Source organism: Penaeus vannamei, chromosome 21 (assembly GCF_042767895.1).
Source record: "Penaeus vannamei isolate JL-2024 chromosome 21, ASM4276789v1, whole genome shotgun sequence".
In the NCBI taxonomy this organism is placed as follows: Eukaryota; Metazoa; Arthropoda; class Malacostraca; order Decapoda; family Penaeidae; genus Penaeus; species Penaeus vannamei.
In genome coordinates this window covers 31,917,783-31,930,282 of record NC_091569.1, presented here as the reverse complement: position 1 = coordinate 31,930,282, position 12,500 = coordinate 31,917,783, and the positions used below count along the sequence as shown (strand labels likewise).

Below are 12,500 nucleotides of genomic sequence, written 5' to 3'. Positions count from 1 at the left end.
TAAGAAATGAGACATGACAACTGAAATATATGTGATTTTATTCCATTTTCTTAAATACTAATATTACCTTTACTGCTACTAGTACTATGACTGCTAATAAAAATAGCGATGAAAAAAAGAGAGAAAAAAAAGAAAGAAAACTCAATAATAACCATGGGTCTTCAGCTTTACCACGCCTCCTTTAGGAATCAGTCCTTCCCTCAGTGCCTCTACACCTCCCTTACATCTATGAATAAAATTCCTTCTGAGATTTTGAATATGATCTTAGTCTTTTTGCTGAGTATGAATTAATCACATTATAAGTGAGATACTGACACTGCTTCTTAGTAATATATAAAAAGTAAATAAATGAATAAATACATAAACTAATAAACAAATAAATAAGTCTCATTATTAGTATACAAGCAGTATACAGGTCCAGGACAAGTTAAAATCTCCTCCCAAGTGTTTTAAAGGATGTGGAGGAGGTCAATAAGTAGAATGAATATAGTAGACTAAAGAAAACTATACTTATAAGGTGATACTTTTGCGTTTCTTCATAAACTTCTCTTTATTTAACCATGCTCTGTCTAAGAGAATAAAGCATAAAATAAGAGAAATTCCTGCTTTTTCATAAGGCCTACACCCACCCTTGAAAATTATTGATTAAAGAATCGATAAACAATAACAATAAACTTTAAAGCTACAAACCATTAGCATCAATCATAATATCAAAGAAAACAATAAAAGATGATGATTATGATGATGATAACAGTAATGACATTTATAATAACAATAATTTTAACAATAACAGCAATAATGTTAATGATATACAATAATAACAACAGTTACAACAACAATATTAATAACAGTAATAATAATCATTGCAACAAAAGTAAACAATGATAATAACAATAACAATGACAATAATAATAATAATAATAACAATGATAATAACAATAACAACAACAATAACAATAACAACAATAATAATAATAATAACAACAACAACAATAACAAAAATAATAATTACAAAAAATAACAATAACAATAACAATGATAATAATAATAAAAATAAAACAATAATTATTATTATAAATAATAATAATAATAATAATAATAATAATAATAATAATGAATAATAATAATAATAATAATAACAACAATAATAATAAATCAATAACAATAATGATAATAGTAGTAGTAGTAGTAGTAGTTCTAGTACTAGTACTACTACTATTACTTATAATAATAACAACAACAATAAGTAATAATAATGATAAATACAATAATGATAACAATAACAATAATCTATTATAATAATAATAATAATAATAATAATAATAATAATAATAATAATAATAATAATAATAATAATAGTAATAATAATAATAATAGCAATAATAACAATAATTATATTAATAATAATAATAATAATAATAATAATAATAATAATAATAATAATAATAATAATAATAATAATAATAATAATAATAATAATAATAATAATAACAATAACAATAACAACAACAAATAAAAAGGTCCTACCTCATGATAGGAGGAATGTCTTCATCAGTAATCTTGCCCCAATGTTCCACGATTCCGGGCACATGACCAATACCAACCACGCCAACAACAACGCGTGGTGACATACCTGTTTAGTTATCAAATGATTAAATTACACACTTTGGAGAAAGAAAGAATACAGTATGATCTTGAAGAAAAGTCTCTGTGGGAATCTATCACTGTGTAAATATTTAATCTAATTATTGATCTTGTTTCAATCAGACGTCTATGGAGTGCAACCATGTGGTTGGGATCATACGTTAAACCAATAGTGCTGGGATGCATGCATATATATATTCGAGTTAATCTGGGCTTAGCCAGAAGGGTGCATGTATACAATTACTATTCAATATGAGTTAACACCTATATATGTAAAACTGTGCATGAGTTGGAAATATATTCCTCCTGGCTTCAGTGTTATAAGCAATGTAGATTTTGGATTCTAGTAATAATGATAATGATGTTCTTGATTACCCACATCATTTGAAAACTGTATTTTTAACATATGAAGCACCTACCATTTAAATGAGGGAGTAACTAAAGTTACAGGCTATTTAACCTAACATAAGGCAAGCTGTCAGTAGGAGGCTTTTGAAACAGAAACCAGCAACAAAAAATATACCTCCAAACTACAGAAACCCTCAGGTTTACGGACATCCTGGCATCAGTGGGTTAAGGGGGCCGTTGCAATGAATTTTCGCCAAATATTTTTTTAAATACTCAAAAATTTGAAAAAATCTCCTGTAAACTAGTAGGCTTTGGCAATCCTGTGATGTAATACTTCTGCTAAATACTTAAAAATAAAGGAATTATGATTAAATCTCTGACCCCCCCCCCCCGCCTCCAGCTGCAATGTTTACTGTATTGCATCCGAGCAAATATACTCAAAAGATTTGTTTTTTTGGATTTTTTCGATCCATTTTGGTATTCTCTGGTAGCAAACAGGCAACTCTGCTTCTGAATCAGCTGACAGCCATGAGAGAGACAGAGCGAGAGGCTGCGCTGCCTCGGCGTGATACCATCCCATAGTCACGTTGATACATAGTGTGTGATGCACCCTCATCACACACTAAGAGGACACTACTAATGATAGATGTTATTCCTGTAACTAATAAACATAATATGATGAGAAATACATCTCAATCACAGCTGCAGCAGTTGTTTATTTATATGAAATGCCTCATGAGGTACTGTAAAGGCACTGCAAAGCCTGTGTTGACACGCAGTACTTCTACAATCTTCTGCAGTTATTACCATTAATCTCTTGCAAAAGGAGGGAGGGGGGGGACCAGGTACCAGCTACACTTCAGAATACCAGGTGAATGCCATATAATGCATCAAGATTTATGCAGAGATCAGATTTCTAAAAAATAATAATAATAAAATAAAAATGAAAAAAAAAAAAAAAAAATGGAGGAAAAAGTATCCTCAACTTCAAAGCCTGATATCTCAAAACTACACCTTTGTAAACATTGTTTTTTGTTTCTCCATAACTACTTGGGCTATTCTAATGGGGTTTGGATCATTTGAAAGCGGAATAAATTTGTGATTTTTGGAATGATGCCAATTTTCATTTCAGGTGATACAAGTCCATAAATCACGTTTTATATTTTTAACAATGAACATTAAAAAAACAATAATAATAAAATAAATAAATAAATAAATAAAAATCCAAATTGTTACAAATTTAGGTATTGCTATAAAGCATATGTGGTATTTTTTCAACACGTTCAGTCAATGGATAAGTGAGATACGTCTTTTTGATTTTTCAAAATTTTGTATCTTTTAAAAATAACTTCATTGTTTATTATCCAAATGATATGAAACTTGGTGGTGTAAATCATACTATATGTATATATTAGCTATTGAAAACTGCAAAAATCCAATCATAATTAACTTTGTTCTTGAGTGAGACGGCCCCCTTAAAAATAAAAACTTTACAGATTAATTCACATTATAGATTAATTCAAATGAAGCATTTGCAGAGGGTTCAGCAGAAATAGAGACAAAAGACTAGAAAAATGGTGTCAAAAACAGTAACAGCTTAACATCAAAGGTTAAAAGAGCATAAAAAAAATCCAAGTTCATAAATGCATTTTATCTTGATTAGGCACCAAAACAAATAACCCATTTGCCGTCTCTTACCAGTGGGTGACATGGGGTTCGGAACAGGTTGAGCAGCAGCTTGGAGGGACCGACACAGGTATATATCTCTTTCCTTAACAAACACTTCACTAATTGCCGGAAATTGCCCTGTCATCTCTGCAAGCATTTCTTCTATAAAATCTCTCTGCTTGCACTTTTCCACTTCCTCCTTGCTGTTTAAACAAAGAAGATACTATGAGATAAGGGGCGATATGACTTTGTTTATTATTTTTTCTGCTCAAGTAATTGGGATATTACACTAGGCAGTTGATATCTGACTTCAACTCTTTTGACTTATACTTGAGGTTGGACGAGTACAACCTGACACGTGAAAGACATGTCCAGCTTCATTTTCAAAAAATGGATGAAATATGGAACTGTGGAAATACACAACAATATGCATTGTAAAATTTTCTCCTATCATCATACTAAGGCATTACATAACAAGTATTACATTTCAACCTATTCACATGTTGTGTGACATCATATCATGGCAAATTGGGCCAAAATGCTGGGTGACAGGTATCCATGTCCCTTGCAGCTGAGCTTGCTCTACATTTTGTATGCCAGACAGCTTTTCACTTGGCTAAACCCGTTTCCCATGCTTCTACTTTCTCACTCAAGCAACTGGGTGTAGTGCGTGGCATCACCAATGGGTTAACAGAATACTGGGGTGTAAGCAATTGAAAGGCTTTTTTTCTCCTAGTATTTATAGCAATGACTCTTGCAGCAGTCATACATCTGCCTGTCCTATTCCTCGACAATTAAGCATCAACTCAGTGACACTAATTGATTCTTGACTCTTTTGGTTAATTGTAAGTGGCAGCCATAACTTAAGTGTCCAAGTTCAGAATCACAATACTCCTTTTAGTGAATCAGAGAGTGAGGGGGTGAATGAGTGAGTGAGTACAAGTATGTGTAGGCCTACACTGGGGGAAGAATTGCAAATCCATTACATAAGTAGGTATGTGCAGTGAGTATCAACACACAAAGAGAGTAAAAGCATTAATGATACTAATGAATAATAAAACATTACATACACGAAATTCATATGTTATGTGTATGCATTCATTACAAACTCAATATATATCAAATTCTCAATAACACATTTGGAATTCATCATCAACACAACAGAAGCAAGCAATATTCACCAAAGTACTTACCTAATTGGTTCTTTTGATGTAAGGATATGCCAGGTAAGCTTCACTTTATGCCAGAGAGAGAGTGATGCTAAGGCACGAGATAATGTAACCTGGATTGGCCTGTCACCCAACTGTATAAGGCAACCAGGAGCTGATCTGCGTGCCTAGAAGAGGAATAAAAAAAAAAAATATTGATACAATATCTGCAAATCAGTTTCATCCTCTTCTTTTACTACAATGCTTTCCAAAATCAAAAGAAAAACCTTTCCAACTGTACTATTTCATGAAATTACAAATTCTGATACCTATTCATTATTCCATTCATCACTTATTTATATATTTGCCTACCCATTATTATCATTATTTTCTTTTATAAAACCCAACCAAAATTCACTGATATAAAAGCTTACCTCAGAAAAAGCTGTGCGGAACTCTCCTCCCGGTGCCATTCCCAGCTGTTTGGTGATGTGTGCAGACAAAGAGAGAAGAAGCAAATACAAAATGCCTTGGATCTTTCCATGCTGCTTCATAATCATTTGTACTTTTTCTGAAAGAAATATCAAGTTATTACAATCTTTTCTGAATTCTCTTATCTTTTTTTTTTTTTTACTCTGCAATAACAAGGTACAATCACTAACCTTCAACAGCAATCTGGCTATTTGTTTGCAGCAAAGGTACTGGCATTGAACCATGTTCACTTTTTATTTCAAGTAAACCATTTGCAACCCTTCTTAAATCATGTGAAAACTTTTGTGAAAGCAAATTAATGATACAGAAAATATAGTGAAAAAACTCCCTCTCCATCTCTAATAAAAAATAACAATTATCCACTGTCATATGCTTTGCAGCTCCTATGGCCTAAAGGCAAATTACAGACCACTAGTAAGCAGCATGTAATCATTAACAAGGCAGCTAATTATCCAAATATCATCTGTTATCTATCTCAAAGTATTTTTTTTACACCTAAAAACAACTTGAAACAACAACATACTGCACCACTAAATGATGACATCAAACTTCTATATTTCCTTAAATTGGTCTCTGAATAACATTCTCAAAATATTTCCAGTGAAATGAGATTTTTTAAAGCTGAAAGATCAGAAAAGTTGCAGAATCTACAGTCTACTTCTACTGGATGATATACTAAGGCATTACATAACAAGTATTACTTGCACTGACACTTTGAATATTAAAAAAGTTAATCATATGGAACAGTACATACTATAGATCTATTACTTAAAGGAATATCTATAAAATCAAATAAGGTACTGAAAGTTTACTATTTACCTATATATTCAATAAATTCCATTCATATGACAAATAAATAATTAATACACTTACTGAAGTCAAGGCTTCTTGACTCCTGAAGGATTGTTTCCTCATCCAGCTGAAGGATGGCAGTACGTGCTTTACACAATTCCACAACAACTATGTCAGGTTTGACTGTTCTGATTGTCTGGGGATTAAACAACAACTAATTAAATTTTTGTTCTGATTCAAACAATTTTGAAATAATGAGTTGCTTTAACTAAAATTGACAATCCTGTTGTAAGAGTACATCCAGCTACAAAAAACTATAATAAATCACAATGATGGAGAAATCTAGTACAAAATCTAAAACATTCTCAAGGAATATAAAAAAAAATAATAGGAAAAAGCAAAATAAGAAAAAAATAATAATAGGCACATCAATACAAAAAAAGAAAAATGCCTCACAGTAGCAACGTCCTCTTGGCTCTCCCGTGAGAAATGTGCCGTCCCCACCAGGAAGACAGAACTACCGAATGGGGTGTCCAGCCGCGAAACAGTTTCTGGTAACTGCACAGAAGTGGGAATGCGACTTGGAGGTGAAGCCAGAGGCACAGGAAGAGATGACTCTGATATACTCTTGGAGTCCTCCTCTATGTTATCTTCCACATCACTTTCACAACCTGAAGGGCTGCCTATTTTTGGCAAAGCAGTGACAAGTTTTCTATTATTGCTGAATCATGGTCTACAAAATATCATTTCTATAATCTTTTTCCTATGACCATACAAAAGGTTATTAGGGAGGGTGTGAGTATATATGTATTATACAGCGCAATGACAGCAAGTTTCCACTGTATATTGCATATTGTTACACTATGATCTATGATCATGATGTGATAGGATATTATGTGAATGTCTTGTACTGGTTTATGCATATATCAAATCATACACACACAAAAAAAATACAATCTTAAAATATGTCTGCTCTGTCTCTCGATGAAATCTATGAAAACTTTAGCTTTTTCTTCCTGCTAAGACAAGACCAAGTATACCAATACACAAAAACAATGATGAAAACTACTTCACAAAGGTGATCCTGAATATCACACAGAAAGGAGAGCAACACTTAGTGCAAGATACAGAGACACAAACATAACAGACCTTCTTTGGTGGGAGGCTGTTGTGTCACCTGATGCTGGACTTGGACTGTGACTCCTTCGTTTACTTCTGGCGATGCATTGGCCTGAGGTTCCTTTGTCTCCTCCTTGCCTTCACTGCCATCCTCACCGCTTGGCTCCTTGTCAGCTGCAAAACCCAATACATGCTTAAGATGCGTGTAATGTCATTGTTAATTTTCAATTCTTTTAAATCAATATTACCTTTAAATTCACATTTCATAATCTTATATTTAAATTTCATAGCTAATATGCAGGTCTTCACTCCTTCTGCAAAGAAATATATTCAACATGATACACAGAATAATCAAGAATAACCTACAGCCACATTTGGAAACACCAAAGATCTACAGTCAAACAGTTCCTACATTAACCATTTCATATGCCTTACCCTTTTTAGCAAGAGGAAACTGGATTGATGCGGAAACAACCATTTCACTTTCACTAACGTCCTCCTCATCTTCTTCCTCTTCTTCATAGCCATCCTCCTCAGAGCTGTTTTCTTTCAGTGGGATCTGTTTTGGAGGAATCTTTCATTAGGAAATGATCATGAACTTTTATCAACTTTCCACATCTATTAAGTACCATTCTTTTAAAATATGTCATCTGTTTCTTGATTTTTCTCATTATACTTAATTTCTTATAAACAAATAAATATACATATATATACATGTATGTATGTATATATATATATATATATATATATATATATATATATATATATAGATAGATAGATAGATAGATAGATAGATAGATAGATAGATAGATAGATAGATAGATAGATAGATAGATAGATAGATAGATAGATAGATAGATAGATAGATAGATAGATAGATAGATAGATAGATAGACAGACAGATATAGATAGACAGATATAGATATAGATATAGACATAGATATAGACATAGATTATAAATATAGATATATATGTATATATATGTATATATATGTAAAACCCTTCTACATACATGGATACATCATGACTACTTCAAAATACCATTATAACCAGCCATCAACCTACATCAATCCTGTTCCAGTAAACTTCTAGCTTAAGACATAAAAGTGAATCAGCTGTTTTACCACTCAAATGATTTTTGTCATAAAAGTCGCCATACACAGAAGTACAAAGCTATATATCAACATTAATCACTACAACAAATATCAACAATACAACATAACTACTGCTTTACTCAAGCCATTTTCTTTTCATTTCCCAATATGTATGTTGCTAAAGTCTATTTCATTTCTTTCACTCTTGCTAAATGACATAAATACCATTAGAAATAAAGCACCTGATTTATAAATATAACTAAAATAGATAGCAAAGTTAAACCACTATATGTGAAAACTCTACATCAGTCCACTGGAAATGCAATGAAAAAGACACATCACAATACATATTACTGTGGGTTTACAGGCCATTAAATATAGAGAAATTTGTTTCATGAATGCATGAAATTTATTTTCATTATTCCAATGTATTTTAAATCATAGACGTTTTATGCAATATTGTAATAATGTCCCATTACATAAGGAGGAAATAATACACAATTCATTTACTTCAAACACTGATTTGTGGTCTTCAAGTATCACAAGAATTTGCAATCTTTTGATATTAGAATTTACAGGAGGCAAAGTAAATATATAAATACAGATAAAAATACAAGAGAAACTTTTTTTACTGTACCTACTGTGCTACTCCATATAGAACAATATCATTCTATTCATACTAAAGCCCAGTATCAAATTGACAAACCTGACGTGATTGTGCTGTACCCATGGAGTCTGTATCAGAACTCTGCTCTAATTCCTGTGCTTCTATTTCTTGGTCTGATGCTAAAACTTGTTGTTTTGATGTGTCAGATGCTACACTTCTTTGTTCCTTGTAGTAAAATGTTTCTTTAAACTGTTCTGAACATTTTTCCTCTCCATACTCCAGATAATCTTTAGCCTCTTCATACAGAGGTGAACAGTCTTCATCATCAAGCTGTAAATATCCAGTTTCCTTATAATGCCATGATAGGTCTTTTTCTTTAGGGTCCATCTCTTTATGTTGCATGCACTCTGCTTTTGTATGTTGCTGTGAAACATCTAATTTTACATTTTGCTGTATGCACTCTCTTTCTTTGGGTTTTGAGTATTCTATTTCTTCATGCTGCAATAAGTGTTCATAGTTTTTCTGAACATTCAAAGATTTGGGTTTTTCAAGTGAACAGATAGTATGTTCTTGCTGCTGTGAAAGAGATGGTACTTCAGGACATAATAAAGATTTCATATGTTCATCTCCTTTTTCATGATGCTCAATACATTCCTCTTTTTGAGTCTTTTCTTCAAACTGTTTCTTGTTATTTGCTTGTTGTATATGATCTACCTTAACTTCTTGCAACTCGTTTAGTACTTCAAGTTTCTCTTTTACCAATTTTTCTGTACTAGAGATGCAAGTTATGTCCCTTGACTTGTTCTGTCTCCCAATCTCTCCATAATCAGTAAAAACAGAACTATGGGACATTTTTTTGCCACTAAGCAAACTTTCTCCTGGGTCACATTCTTCATATTCAGATGAAATACCCCCAGGCAAACAATCTTCATATCTATGGTTATCATCTGAAAGTTCCTCTGTCTGTAACTGCTGAAGTTCATCCCCTGAAGATGTAGTTCCATTCTGGGAACTTGAAATAGGTGTAGTATCATTATATTCCATTTGTGAGTGGGCCTGTACTCTCCCATTCCTGCTGTTATCCTCTTCTGTTTGCTGTACCAATATCAATTATCTGTTACCAACCACTTTAGGATAAGCTTATTTCTTTATTCTGTATCTAAGAAGCTTCTATACTAAAACAGAACAGTACATCATTCTTTTTCCTCACTTTATCCAAAATCACCTTTCTTTAAACAAACAAATAGAACACTACAATTGAAAAAAAATAATAATGATAACATAATAAAAATGAAATTGCTACTGATCAATTGCCAACCTGCTATGAAAAAGAGTCTCCACACATCTCTAGCCAAAAGATTATAAACAACAGCTAACATAATAAAAGGCACACCTAGGAACATTTTGAAAAAAAAAGAAACTTCACTCACAAAAACAAATTTATCCTCAATAACACTGGCAACTGCATCCATGTCTAAGCAATTCATTCTAGGAACAACTTATTAGATATGCCACCAACATGCATACAAGCTGGCTAGTTATTTTACATAAAAATATAAAACCCTGACAATCTTCACAATAGCCTCACAGCTATGCCTTTTTATATAATAAGTATTCTCTTCTGCTTCTGAAAACACACATTTCATGCAGTAATTTTATGTGACATTTACAATCAATGTTTCATTCAATATCCAAAGACTTTAAGCATCAACTACTGTGCCATCAATTAATCCACTGATGCAAGGAGGGCAAGTTTACCTTACCTGTCCACTGTGATTTTAGTTTATCAATTTTGATTACAAACTGATGGCTCTACGTGTGTGAAGTCAAATCTAAGAATTAGAGTCAAGTACACTAAAATCACTGACTACTTGTTGACTCCTCCACCTGCGAAGCCATCTACATGTAAACAAAAATTGACAAAAAATTACAGTGATCAGTACATGTACCCAAAACCAATGGATTCAACTACACCATAAAAAATATCCACATCAGTCAATAAGGCATTTCAATCAGACAAGACTTCACTGACACAAATTAACCCGTAGCCGACGGGTGGCATGTACATACATGCCTTGGCTGTTGTGGACCGAAAAACGGATGGCATCGTATCATGCCCATTCCCACGCCACTGGCTTGTTGGACAGAGGTGTTTTTTCTCCGATAGTAGCGGTTTCATTTATATGGTAAGGATTTTAGGCAATGGCACCTATAATGAAGGTAAACCTTCAAAATTATAATATCTTTATAAATTATAGCAAAATAAAAGCTTTTAGGTCCCAAATGTCGCTCGCAAACTACCAATCGAACCAAGGACAAACAGGGAAACTGCCGATACGCACCAACAATCCCATTATGTCCACTCACCAAACATTTTTACCCGTCAGCACTGGGTTAATCAAACACATAAGACAAAGACCATAAAAAAAACTTGCCTCACATGGAAAAAAAAAAAAAAAACACCAACAAAAAAACAGGCACTAAACAATCGCTGAACCATAAAAATCCACATCATAAAGCATAATAAAAAAATCACTGTCAATCTTTTCCTACCTGCTCATCTTGCTTTACTTCCTGCTTGTCTTGTATGACAGTCTCCTGTACTTTACTTCTGTCCTCTACTTCAGCTTTACTTCCTTCTTCCTGCTCCTCTCGCTCCTCCTCCTTCTCTTCCTTCTGCTGCTCAACCTCTGAACCTCCTGTTGGCCCATTGTTGTTCACAACTGTCTCCTTTTTACCAAAGTCTTGAGTCTCCTGGTCTGGTTCCAGATCAGGAGAGACAGCTATTGCAGAGTCTGTTGACTGTACCAATGAATCCGCCGAGAGGTCAGAGGTATTATCCATAACCTCACTGAAAATTGTAAGAAGATTTTGTGAAAAAATAATAATTACTCCTTAAGTCATGTTGTTCAAGTCTGACAACCTATCATATGAGAAAATAACAAGAAAATAAAGCTGGTGGGAACCTATGGAAGGAAAGCCTACAGTAAATGTTAGAGCCTCTGGAATTCTCCATAGTGTAGTGCACATGCAATTTTTTTACAAGGAGGTAAATGCATGTTAACAATTAGCACACCAAATGAAGAGTAATATGATTTCCAGTATATATTAAGAAAAGAGCATTAAGTAAATTCAGTCAAATAAAAAGAGCAGACAGATTCTGAGTGTACATTATTCTAAAGTGATTTGGTTACTGAAAAGATAATGTAGTAAACAAACTATATATAATCAATTAAAAAAAATCATATAGAACATTTTACAACCAAAAGTGTTAGGTGCAAACTAGAACAATCTGCCAAGTTAAGTGTATAATAATACCAACACAGAAATTGCAGTACTCCAATTTTCTTCAACATTTTGCATAATGGAGGGAATATTTATTTCTATAATTCCCAGCAGAACACCCCATAACAAATATTCTTGCATGACTTAAACCTTGACTTCAAGAACTTGATATACTACAAAAATTATCAAACAAATGACACTCTGCCAAAAAACTACAAATATCTTTCTTCTCCTAACCTCTCCTCTGTTCTCCTCTCCTCTCCTTTCTCATTTCCTCTCCCCTCTAAACTCATTTCCTCTTCT

General features: G+C 32.9%; 1 protein-coding gene across 5 annotated transcripts in view; it reads right to left on the bottom strand.

The window, feature by feature from the left end:
• Positions 1-12,500, bottom strand: part of LOC113824993 (traB domain-containing protein) — a 21,776-nt gene that overhangs the window by 1,885 nt on the left and 7,391 nt on the right. For 4 of the 5 annotated variants that reach the window (XM_027377775.2, XM_027377774.2, XM_027377777.2 and 1 more), the window contains exons 3-11: positions 11,466-11,763; positions 7,647-7,770; positions 7,242-7,385; positions 6,549-6,775; positions 6,174-6,288; positions 5,243-5,379; positions 4,854-4,996; positions 3,691-3,863; positions 1,528-1,633 (exon numbers count right to left, since the gene is read on the bottom strand). In XM_027377775.2, coding sequence (XP_027233576.2) covers positions 1,528-1,633; positions 3,691-3,863; positions 4,854-4,996; positions 5,243-5,379; positions 6,174-6,288; positions 6,549-6,775; positions 7,242-7,385; positions 7,647-7,770; positions 11,466-11,763 — 1,467 coding nt within the window. Of the gene's footprint in view, positions 1-1,527; positions 1,634-3,690; positions 3,864-4,853; positions 4,997-5,242; positions 5,380-6,173; positions 6,289-6,548; positions 6,776-7,241; positions 7,386-7,646; positions 7,771-7,912; positions 10,008-11,465; positions 11,764-12,500 lie in introns of those variants that run through there. The other variant, XM_070136096.1, reaches the window with a different exon arrangement.